Source organism: Hippichthys cyanospilos, chromosome 19 (assembly GCF_059441005.1).
Source record: "Hippichthys cyanospilos isolate Australia breed blue-spotted pipefish chromosome 19, RoL_Hcya_1.0, whole genome shotgun sequence".
Taxonomy (NCBI): domain Eukaryota; kingdom Metazoa; phylum Chordata; class Actinopteri; order Syngnathiformes; family Syngnathidae; genus Hippichthys; species Hippichthys cyanospilos.
The window spans coordinates 6,055,775-6,068,564 of NC_142387.1; the positions used below are offsets into that span (position 1 = coordinate 6,055,775).

Consider the following 12,790-nt stretch of genomic DNA (forward strand, 5'->3'; position numbering starts at 1 on the left):
GGGGACATAATCAACTGTCAATTTGATGATGAAATTCTGCCTCTTGTTTGGCTCTTTTCAGGTACCCTTATCCTTTTCCTAAGATCTTCTATGTACAGCTCTCTGTGGGAAGTCACGAGTTCATTGGTGAGGGGCGCACCCGTCAAGCTGCCAGACACAACGCTGCCATGAAGGCCCTGCAAACCCTTCGGAATGAACCCATCCCAGAAAGACCACCACGGGTGACTGCACTCAAATTGCAATTGGCTTAAAGCAGTAGACTTCTCTCCGGCCAAATACTTTAAAAAAAAAAAAAAAAAAAAAAAAGTATTTCATTGAATCTAAAATATGTGCTATATACACTAACTTGCCACCACAATATGTCAACCAAATGAATTGATCGAAGGCAAATCAACTATCATTCACAAGAAATAAAAAGAAAATCCAAATGAATTAATTAAAACTACAGATTTCGCAGACATAGTTTGACTTCTGAAATGTCTTAGCTCATCTACAAATTACAAGGTCCATGTGTCCTTTTGAAGAATCAAATATTTACCTTAGTTCTCTATAGGACTGAGATTGGACTGCCAAAACCCTGAAATGTTATATTTCAGATGGATCCCTATTTGACAGTACTGTGCTCCATGGCTAGTGTTTTGCTTGTTCATCTGATTAAGCAAATGATTAAATAACCAGCTTCCATCAAATCCACCTCAACGCCAATAACTCTAATGTACAATTAATCTGGTTTCAGTTTGCAGTTTGCCCCTATAGAATTTGTGGCATGAGTGCTAAATCCTTACAGTAGGTGCCGGTATGCACCTAAATGTTGTTTGCAATCCACCATTAATTCAAAAGGAGGAGGCAGAAATGCAGGATACTTCGATTACTTTTAAATTGTCTGTGTGACAATATTTTGGTTTTCCAATCGAGGAAAACAGTTTTGCATCACCACTGGACCGATCAAGTGTGAGGGCTACCAAAATAACGCTTGATTTTGGTATGTACATCGCGCTCGATGTGAAGCTATTTTTGATTGTTGAAGGCAGTGGATTTAAGCGGCTAATTCACCCCCTTGAGCTGCGGTATGAGATACCGCCATGAAATCACTTTAGTCGCACATTAGCCTGCAGCGGGAACCTCCTCTCGGATGTGGTTCATACTCTTTGGTTGCCGCAGCCAATGACTTGGTACAGCTGTTGTAAATGAAGCTAACGTGGCTAACATATTTATGCTACTTTCACTGAGCGTTTTATGCGACATAAGTCGCCAGTTTCCAGTTTGCATTTCTAAAAAAGAACATCACCATTAAAGATACGACAAATGTTAGTTTGCTGCACTACGGATGGCTTGTTGTTGTAAAATCACTATTGTAGTTTTGCCAAATTACTATTGTAGGCGTTTGGTGATCATTTTCACTCCTCTGGCATGTTTATATTGTATAGTATTATTATATAATTATAGATATTCTTATTATATAGGTGAAATATTATGTAATTATTATATTGATATATTATTATTATTATTATTATTAACATTATTATTATAAAATATGAACGGGACAAAAAAAATCCCACGGCCTGTAACCTAAACTATAGAAGTGGGATTTTTTTTAAACTAATTTTCCAAGTATCCTTAACATAAACAAGTAATATATGCCATGAGATTCTTTTTTTCTTATCAAAAACAAAAACATCAAGAATTGGTAGTGAAAAGGTTAAGGCACATTTGTTGCCTGTTATTGTCTCATACGGCAAATCAAATTAACCCAGATGCTCATAACATGCTAATTGCTAGTAATTTGCTTTTGTCACAATTTGCTTCTGTTACTTGCCTGACCCGTTTTGTTTTTGCATTCAAAAATGAGCTCTTTTGTTTTCTTCTTTTGCTGAGGCTTGTTGTGCAATTTGTTGCACGCCATGGTTGTTTTGGAAATGTTTGTCATTCTGACTCCAAATAAGTTATTATGAAATGTCCTCAGTAAATTCTTAAACTTGGTGTTCAAGACATTTTTGGAGCAACGATTCAAGTTATTTTCTTCTTTAAAGTGTGTTTAAATACATGGGATTGTTTTTTGTTTTTTGTTTTTTATTCAGTTTCAGTGAGTACATTAAAAGCTAAATTAGCTACAGTATATAAACACCTTTTAAGATGCAATCTGTCATTGATTTGTTGGATAGCAGTTAAGTCACCTGTAGTTTAGTGACCCTTGACTATCATAGGAGCTATTTACATGAAAAATCATGAACATCAATAATCTACATCTATGATGCCATTGTTATTTGCAAAGCAAATCAATCTTAAAATCTGGTTTATACTTAGAGTTGGAATGACAAGCTCGAGAATATGGCTTCTCCGTGTGCTTTGCATTCTCCTATGCTAACCAGTTGAGTTTGTAACGATTTTCTTTTAGTCTTGTATTGGGTCATTACATGTCAAGTCAGACAACCTCCCCACTGACATCTATTCAATTTGCCTGATTTTTATTCTACCCGAGCCGTGTGACGTCAAATGAAAGATTTCAAAGTTTGGACCTCCTAGCTCAAACAGCCTTCCAATATGATCCAAAATTTAGTATGGAATTCCTGGATCCCGAAAGTGTCCATGGCATCCAAACATTGAAGAGCTGCCACTTACTTGAAAGCTATTTGAGCTACGTGGTTCAAACTTTGGATTTGTTCATTTGACATCCTAAGGCACTAGTAGAATAAAAATGAGGTTCTGGAGATTCGTGCGAAGGACATGTAGTGATCCAACTGGAACAGATTATTGATCTGGTACTATCCACCATAAAATATGAAAAATGTTGAAATATGGTGTTTTATCCTAAACTATATAACTAGGTCTTAGCGTGAGACATTCCATTCCACTTGCTGTACTTTTCCAAGATTTTGTAGCTCTTAGTTGAACTACTTAAGTCAAGTCTATTTGTCTTTGTCAGTCGTTGTCATAGCAAGGTTGACCGATCTGCTTGGTCATTCAAGTTTACTTGTGCATTCACATCCACTGACACATCCATCCATCATTAAAACTATTGCAATTTTTTTCAGCTAAATGGATTTAAGCATGACTTATCAAAATGCTCTAAAAATGATATATGACCAAAATGACTACTTATGTAATATCAAACAGACTGTATACTGTACTACTTGTTTTCAAAGCCTAATTGATAAACATAGCATGTTCATCTTATGATCTGCTAAGTAGGACATTGTAACTGTCGCCGTTAACGCAATTTATTTACATCAAACATGGGTTTTCTGGGTGTAGAAATAAACATCACCCATCCCTCCCACCCAAAAACCCTCAAGTTTATTAGTTGACAATTCCTACTTATCTAATATCTGCTTTTAGGGGAAAGTTGTTCATGATGTGCATAGAGATTAATTTGTCTGGTGGGAATAGTTGATATAATGGTTCTCTAGTATGATGAGCCATACTTCAGTCATCAGATGAGAGTCATAAGCGGGGAACGTTCATGCCTCACTTTCCAAAAGTTTGGCTCACTTGCACCTCCTGAATCTGTAATTTTTTGACATGGCTGGATACAGTTCTCGCACAGTCATGGTCAATTTTTATTTTTTTTTTCTGGTAAATCATTTATCACAAATTTTCCACAAATATGAGATACGCTTATCAGTTAAAAGAAAACAAATGACTAATATTTCAGTTTCAAACCAGAACAGTACTAGTCCGTGCATTTTTTTGCACGGACTAATTTCCACTTAATATGTAGTTTCCTAAAAACACATTGTCTGACATGTCTGATTCTCTTTCTTAATCCTTTTGTTAGGGTCCAGAAGAAAAGGTTGAAAATGAGGAAGGTGCTGATGCCAGCAAATCAGAGATCAGCCTGGTCTATGAAATTGCCCTCAAGAGGAACTTGACAGTCAACTTTGAGGTGAGCCTGTGTAGATTGTTATTGAAAATGACAGAACTTTGGCAAAGTGGGTTTCCAAACAATGGGCAGCAATACTGTGAGGGTTGTAAGATAGACTGATATTTTAAATTATTTTAATTTTAATTTTTTTAATAGTAATTTTCAACACCAATCAGGCCAATAACTAACATTTGTTCAAATGTTTTAAAGCATGTGCTTATTGAACAAGTTGAATTTTTTTTTTCAATTTTATATAGCATTCATTTTATTTTTTAATTCTATCAAAAGGTTCAAGGACCTCCCAGTGTCCTCAGTACATCTTAAGAATGTAGATGAAAATTTAAACAAGCTCTCTGAAGTCTTCCAGAATAAATCAAGTTCTCCGAAGTTTGTGAAAATGTTATCTCCATATTTCAAACAAAAACAAAATGTCTAGAGTGTTTCCAGTGTCAGTAGAGTCTATTATAAAATTAGCTGAACATTTAAATCGTTCCCTGAAGTGGACACATTTTTTAGTAATATTATAGGTTATCAATATTTGTCAAAATGCCAAATATTGGCACAGGGAATAAACCCTTCCGATAATCGCCCTATCCCTAGTTGGGCTGAGCAAGAAATCAAATAAATTTGATTTACATGTATTTTTCATTTTAAAAAATTGGAAATGAGTTCAATCGTGCAATCAAGGTTTTGCGCAAGTGGCACAATGCTGATGGATGCAAAAATAGGTAACAACTACTGAATTGGCATTTGTGGCCCTCGGGTGAAAAAAGTCTGTGCACCCCTGATATAAACAAATTAATGTTGCAAAACAAATCTCGCCCATCTTAATGAAATGTACCTAACATACTTGTTTAAAAAACAACAACAACCAAAAAAAATGATAAAACTGACACTGATTCTCAGTCATGCTGACTTTGGCCTATGCTGGGTAAAACCAGCCCGAGCTGCCATACCTTTTCCTGTGTTGGAACACAATCAGCCTAGAGTGTAGTTCACCCTACAACTTGATTCAGCTGGCATCGACTCCAGCCCTGAAATGACCATGAAGTGGATACATGGACTGTTGGTACACCCTAATGAATGGTTACTGACCTTGCTCAAGATTTTGTGTCCTGTCGTGCTTTTTTTTTTTTTTTTTTTTTTTAAAGAGTTCCACGCATGAGTTTTTCAAGTCCTTGACTTTGACTGACCATGAGGTTTTCTAAAAATCAATAATGTCCTGAAACAACCTGCTTCGTCTGTTCTCTTTGGCTTTCACCATATCTCCACTGACGTATCCAATAATCTTTCCCTCATCACCCTTTCTCCTTCTCAACACTTCAAGGTGCCAAAAACAAGGGAGGCTCAGTTTATTCTGTGTGCCCCCTCCCTTCCGCCATTGGATCCTTCCTTTCCAACTCCTCAGACTATCAATCCCAAAAAATACAAAAGAATGATATACAGTATGTGAAAGCAAAGGGTATTTGGGTGAATGGGGGTGACAGGAAACGAAGACAAAGACGGAAGGAAGCATCACAAAATTTTGGCTTCGTCCACTAATGAGTTTACACAATTTCGGAAAGTTATCCAGAAAGCCGTCCAGCCCTCCCATCCACTCCCCCATTTTTCTGTTAGAAACACATTTACTCATCAGACCATGACATAGCTGTTCTTCCTGGAACCACTATTAATATATGAACATGGCTAAATCTGTGTTGGTGTGATTCATTATATGTCACAGTGTGAAATTAGGCTACTTTCAATTTCACCCTCTCGCCTTAAAAGGCCTTGAGTAGCAGTTTTCAGACTAGGATTCCTGTTTCTTGGCTGACTCTTTCTCAAATCAGTATGATGATCTTATGGGGCTAGTACATTTTTTATGTGTTATCATGTACATGATCAGGGGTGCACATAATTGTTTTTCGTGGTTTACTCACATGACTACCAGGACATTGTGTTTGGTATGCACCCTTTGTTTCATTAAAAAGCCTTCCTCAATGTCATTCTGTGTCGCTCCCACATTAAGCACACTGTCTGGGTGCACTCAGCAATGTTTCCTTAGTCAAGCCTGCGTTTCAGAAGTCCATCATTAATGGTGTGCGCAGTTCATTCGGGACCCAGTTTAATTAGTCCAACGAAGTCAGAGGTAAATTTGTTGTCATTGTAGAGTGACAACGTAAACGATCTCATTTATACCCTCACAAGAATGGTACGCAGCCTCGACATCTTGTCCAAACCGCTTCAATAAACAAACAAATATCCTCAAAATAGGAAGACATGAGATGTGTTAGTTTTATGAAAAACAAGAATACTGTTAGACAGAGCCTGTGTTGTTCCCTGCAGTATGTCTATCAACTTAGCAAGAGAGTCTCGATTAGCTTGTTTGTTAGCCTTTAGATCCGCTATATTCAGGTCCTCTTTCGACAAGTACACAAAGTTTTATCAAAATCAGAATCGGCCTCCTTAAAACCATTGAGTAATTTGGCAAGGAATTACCCCATTGCAATACCTGCCATTACGAGTTGAAAAGTCTGAAACAGGAGACAGATCTGTTAACTGTACATTTTTTTTAGAATTCGTCAAACATATGTATTCAAAATGGAGTGTGTTTTGGAGTATTCCTCTTTTAGTATTTAGATGTGTGCTTATTTGGAAAAATAAAGACGGCACAATTAATTTTTCATAAATTCACCAAACTGTCAAGGTCATCCTTCAGGTGAACACCTCACAGCAGTGCCCATGTTTTCACATCTCATTCCTCCCCTCTTTGGGGAATGAAATTACCAATGAGTCAGTGCTAGCCTGCTTTCCCATCCCTCTGCTACGATGAGGGTCGCTGCCACCCTCCGAGCCAGTTGGCTCATTTAATCCTCCTGTCAGGCAATATCAAGCAGATGTCGGCATCAAAGAGGAACCAATCTATAAATCACAGCTTGTTTGTTGGATTGGAGGCTCCTTTTCCAAGGAGGGACACAAAAGTAGAGCATCTGAGCCAAGAACCACCCGTCTTACAAGAAGCTACTTCCTCCCCTCCCAAAGGCTTGTCCATCCACCAGTCATCACACAAAAGAATCTTTCTTCATTCAATTGGACCCAAATCTTTGTCATAGCTTCCTATCTTTGTCACATTTCTATACTAATGTACCTGAGAACCTTAGGCTGGTGACATTTTTGGGGTAACTCATACTGGACCATATTGACCAGACTTCTTTTGTTCTTTTGTTTTTTGTTTGTTTTTTTACATAATTCGAGGCATTGATAGAATTATATCTCATTACAAATCTAAACTGTTGTAATTGTTTCTTTCCTTGAGTAGCTTCCAGTTTTGTTCTGTTATAAAACATTATACGCCACTTATGTTCTAAGGTAGCCTGTGATGGAAAAAGAGACAGTTTATACTGTATATGCCACTATTCCTCTTACAAGCATGAGTTGCCTACATTCACAGATTAGATTAGAAATGTATGTGTGAAAAATAAAGCCTAATGCAAAGAACGTGTACTCTGTTCAAAACAGACATGTTACATGTATTTCTTAGCATCACCTTTGCAAGCGTTGACATTTGTACTCCAAGGGCTTTGTGCATCATGTGTCTTTACATAAAGCTGATTCATAGTACAAGAATGCCAAAAGGAAAAAAAAAGAAGATCGAAACCACAAAGTAAGTTTTGGCCATGCACACAAGTACTTGGCAGTCACACCATTTAGAATAGATAAAAAAGGTATTTTGTAAGTATAAACACATTGGGTCACAATTGAAAATGAAATGAGGATGAATGTTTTGTCCATATTCTTGAAAATACTCATTTTCTTTTTTACTTTTGGACATTTTAATGTTGAACATTCCTTTCATTTTCAAATCCAACTGGTGTGATGGCCGCCTTTCGTATCGTTTTATTTTGTTAACTGAAACAAACAGCATGCAGTAATTATCAAATGGGCAATAATGGGGACATTATCCCTCAATTCCTGTAATGGTATAGAATTAGCCTCTGCTGTGTTGTTGACTCAAGTATCTCAGGAATGCTCATGGTTCCACTTATCTGTTTTAATCAGTTCACTGGGTTCAAATTAGGCATTTGCAGTTTGTTTGATTGCAACAATTTGCACAGTGAGCACTACAAATTGCGTTCTGATTAAGGATTTGTTGACACACCAGCTAATAAACAATGTTTGAAAAAAAACTGATTAGTACTGTCATACATGTGTAGTAAACACAGCTAATTTTTCAGCTGTAAAATGTTAGTTTTGTTTTTGATTAAAAAGATACTATACTCCTTTAGCCATTTTTTCGTGCAAAAAGTTAATATTTTGTATATAATTCAATTCATAACAATTTTTTTTTTTTTACATGCAATTAATACTTTCATAAACACATTTTGCCACTTGCTTTCCACTTAAAATGACATTGCATGTACTCAAGGTTGGAGTAACAACAAATCACAACTTAACTTGTTTTCTGGGTTTGGCCATGTGACGTTCACAAGCTGTGCCATGATTGGTTGTTACCTCAGCCTTGAGTACATGTAATTGTTGACAGCAAGAGGCAAAATGTGTTTATGAAGGTATTAATTGTATGTGAATAATAATTTGCTTATCAAATTAATTGTATGCAAAATATTAACTTTTTACTGCTGGAAATTACTACACTAGTGAAGTATTTAATTTTGACTTTTTGTTTTGTTTCCATAATTTTTCACAGAGCCACGCCTACACCTGTCTTTTTGTCTTTCTACATTTTTTTTTTCTGGCTCGCTCTCACTCATTCATTCACTCAGTCACCCACTCTCACACACATACATTCACACTCATACACTCAGTGCTCACACAAATCCTGCTCTCGTACTTCACAGGAAGTCGATGTGATTGCAGAAGCATGACCTAACGCCAGCCGGTGTTTGTTTTAGGTCTCCCAGGTGACCAGCGGCAAGAGGAAGGAAACTGAGCCCTCATCACTAGAGACTGTCATCTAGGAGCATGTTACTCTTAATGTGTTCTTGTACGTCAGTGCCTGTGTGTGTGTCTTGTATATGAATAACATGAGTATATGGGCGGGTAGCACTGTGACCATTGAGAGCAGATGTTTTAGACCACCTGGTGTAGCTGCTTGCAGAGTGCGCTGCACACGCTTCCCAACGCACACCATGACCAAAAAGACACAAACAGGCATTTACATGGATCTGCAGAAGCCCCCTCTGTACACATGCAGACACACAAGCCTTGGCCCTGTTTCATGTATACGTCCAGAAAAGTCTGGAATTAAATCAACATTTTCATTTGCCAAACTCCCTTTCTACTTGTGTATATGCAATAGGTGTTGAAGGAGAGTGGACCGCCACACATGAAAAGCTTCCTGACCCGTGTCACAGTTGGGGAATTCTCAGCTGAGGGCGAGGGCAACAGCAAAAAGCTCTCCAAGAAGCGTGCGGCTCTGTCAGTTCTGCAGGACCTGAAGAAACTGCCCTTCATTCCAGTTGTGGAGAAACCCAAAATGCACTACAAAAAACGCACCAAGACCATCCTCAAGGTATTCCAACCTGAAGTAGTGACATTTTATATATTCATTGTTTGTTTTTGTTTTTTTCACTTCCATAAATAGTGATCCTTAGAGTTGTACCCACTGGCCCAACTGATAGTGTGTGTGTGTGTGTGTGTGTGTGTGTGTGTGTGTGTATATATATATATATATATATATATATATATATATATATAAAATTTTGGCAGAAAAAATACTGATTACTGTGTAATCAGCTGAATAAAATATACAATAAATAATCACTTTCCCCCCCTTTTTTCACTTCAGCTGGCATTAAATATATGCACATTCCCACTATTAGTGGAATAGGCCTGTTACTTATTCCCTGCCAATAGCAGGAGCCAACTAAATATAAGCAAACAGCTCTATTTATTCTGTTTTTTAACGAAATGCACTAAGGAGTAGCACCCAAATTTCAGTGTATGCTATACAATGACAATAAAGGCGATTCTGATTCTGATTCTGATGTATACAACTGCTGTACATGGTTAAAGTTTCCATAATCGTCCAATTTACGGTGCATCAGGGAAGTGATCACTGCATTTTTTTTTTAAATTATTTTTTCATATTTGTCTGGCCAATAATGATCAGGCTTAGCAATTTTGAACTCGTCATTAAAAAAAAAAAAAAAAAAAAAAAAAGAGATTATCCAAAATCATCTGTCTCCTTGGCTGCTTATCCTCACTTGGGTTGCGACCTGCTGGAGCCTGTCTCAGCTGTGTCCGGGCAGTAGGTGGGGGACACACTGAACTGGTTTACAGTCAATTGCAGGCACACATAGACAGACAACCATTCACACTCGCAAACAAACCTATGGACAATTTAGAGTGTCCAATACATTTGCCATGCATGTTGTTGGAATATGGGAGTAAACTGGAGTGCGCAGGGAGAACATGCAAAGGGAGGACGGAGCCGTGATGAAACCCGCAACCTCTGAACTGTGAGGCGTTCGTGCTAACCTCTGTTCCACCATACCGTACATATACAGTTTGCGCACAGAAATTCAGTGAGTGCAATCATGGTCTTTGAACTGAAGTTTTCATTAAAATTCCTTTGAAGGCCTTCTGCATTGCAGGCCCTGCTGCTGTATTTTTTTTCCTTTCACAAAGGATGAACATGAAACATAATAACATAAGGGAAACAAGCAAAAAATTAACATTGCCATGTTACAACACCACATATGTAACACTTTCTGGCCCTTTCCCACTCTTTGTCCCTTCGTCTTCCTAGACCGGACCAGACTATGGACAGGGCATGAACCCTATCAGTCGTCTGGCCCAGATCCAGCAGGCCAAGAAGGAAAAAGAGCCTGAGTATTTGCTGCTCTCGGAGAGGGGAATGCCCCGACGCAGAGAATTTATCATGCAGGTATATACAGGCTTTCCAATCCATTCAAGTCAAATTTAATGATGAATAACAATCTTTATTTTATCCTAATACATTATTAATATTAAACAAATGTACTTTCTTCCTTTACTGTTTCATGAGAAATGAAACATCAATATCTGACATCAGCTGGAACCTATAAAAGATATCTTGTCCTCATTGCTGTCCATCAGTTGTTTCACCTTGAATAGCTTAGCTTACCTTTTATTGAGAATTGCCAAATCAAGTGTAACATGTATTTTCTTTTGTTTTTTTTTTTGTTACACTTTTTATTTGCAATGCTGATTTTCTGTCTCTTTTCTCCCTCCGTAGTCCCCTTGTTTCATAAGTGGAACACAGCTTCTCTTAGCATCAGGCAGTAATTCAGCCTCAAACCTATTCTCCATGCCTTTTTGATACGCACATCAGGCTCTGTGAATGTATATGCGTTTCTTTTGTGTAGTCCACTCACGCTTCTTAAATTTCCCCATTGTTCTCTGCCGTAAGCACAGGGAGTGCAATGAGTCTGTTTACTCTTTTGTTACTTCCAACCACTAGTTACAGAAAAATGCTTCACCTTGTCTCAAGTGCCTCTAATAGACTGACTATTTATTATTTTAGGAATTATTGTGTTTATTCTACAAGTCATTTACTGGGCTTTTCATTATGGCATGCTCGTGTTCCATATGATTCATTTAAACAAGGACCTAATGAGCATGTCAGAGCACTTTTGAGTGAGTGCACCAAAGCTTGTCTGTTCACAGGCTCCGGCCGCTTAATGTTATTTGTACAGCGTAATTGTCTGTTTGCATAACATACCGACGTCTGATATTCTCTTGGAAATATCTGCTTACATTATAAGTTGACAGATTTAATGTTTCAAGATCAGTGAAAAACAAACACTTCACTTTTCCTTTTGAGCAAAGTGTAAATTATGTGGCCTGCTTGGTTTGGAGAAAAAAACTGAAGCGTTCCTGACTGCAAATGAATGAAAGTGTAAAAAGCTGAGGGAATGTCACAAGAACTGTGCAATGATATCTGCCTTTAAATTCTGCTTTGAATTTTGAATATTTTGAGTTGACTGTGTGTTTCATGCAGGTGAAAGTAAACAACGAGGTTGCCACGGGAACAGGGCAGAATAAAAAGGTGGCTAAACGCAATGCTGCTGAGGCAATGTTGCTGCAGCTGGGATACAAAGCCTCTACAGCCCCTTCAAATCCAACAGAGGTACTTTTTTTCTTACTCGTTTGTTTTAACCTCACTTTTATCTTAGTCATTTTTTCTACCATTAGAGCATGCTTATTTGTTGTATGATGGTGTTATTATAATTCAGTTTACAAAACTTTTTCAGTCCTGTAAACACATTCCGTTCTGTGACACTGTTTGTTTCCTATCTATTTTAAAACAGTGCATATTTCCCATGGAGGAAAAATGTGAAGTACGTACATTGCTTCCATGTTGGCTTGTCCTATCGCAATCCTAAATCTGCACAAGAAGAATGCCATGCTTAATGTTTTTCAATTTACTTGTACGTGAAATAATTATCACTTAGTTTTTTTTTTTGTTTTTTTTTTAAATACATTCAGTAACATGCAATTTAAAGTAGTAGTAGTTAATAGTATCCGTTTTAAATTAGTGACTGTGATTTACATTTAATTATTGAAAATAAAACGTTTTCTGCCATTTTCTGTGGTTATCATAGTAAAGCTGCAACTAATGGTAGTTTTAACAATTGATTAACCTTTCCATTATTTTTCCAATTAATAAATTGTATTTTTGAATGTTTAATCTAGGTCACATCAAAATTCACTAACATGATTAGTTTTATGATTTGTTTACTGGTTTGATCGGTAACGGCATACAATTAGCAAAAAAAAAAATTTTTTTTTAATTGATTTCCAAAGTACTGTAAAAGCAAGACATTTTTAAGTGTCTTATTTAAATTCAGCAGAATAAGAATCAGTCTGCTTTCTTTTGTGAGGCTGAAATTGCTGACTGCAAATCTTGTTTGAATGCCGGCCTTCCTGTGTGGAGTTTACATTTTG

At 37.2% G+C, this 12,790-nt stretch overlaps 1 protein-coding gene across 1 annotated transcript in view; it reads left to right on the top strand.

The window, feature by feature from the left end:
• Positions 1-12,790, top strand: part of stau2 (staufen double-stranded RNA binding protein 2) — a 79,867-nt gene that overhangs the window by 18,048 nt on the left and 49,029 nt on the right. The window contains exons 6-10 of the mRNA XM_088441899.1: positions 62-221; positions 3,776-3,883; positions 9,159-9,371; positions 10,611-10,748; positions 11,844-11,972. Of these exons, the coding sequence (XP_088298025.1) occupies positions 62-221; positions 3,776-3,883; positions 9,159-9,371; positions 10,611-10,748; positions 11,844-11,972 (748 nt within the window). The remainder of the gene's footprint in view (positions 1-61; positions 222-3,775; positions 3,884-9,158; positions 9,372-10,610; positions 10,749-11,843; positions 11,973-12,790) is intronic.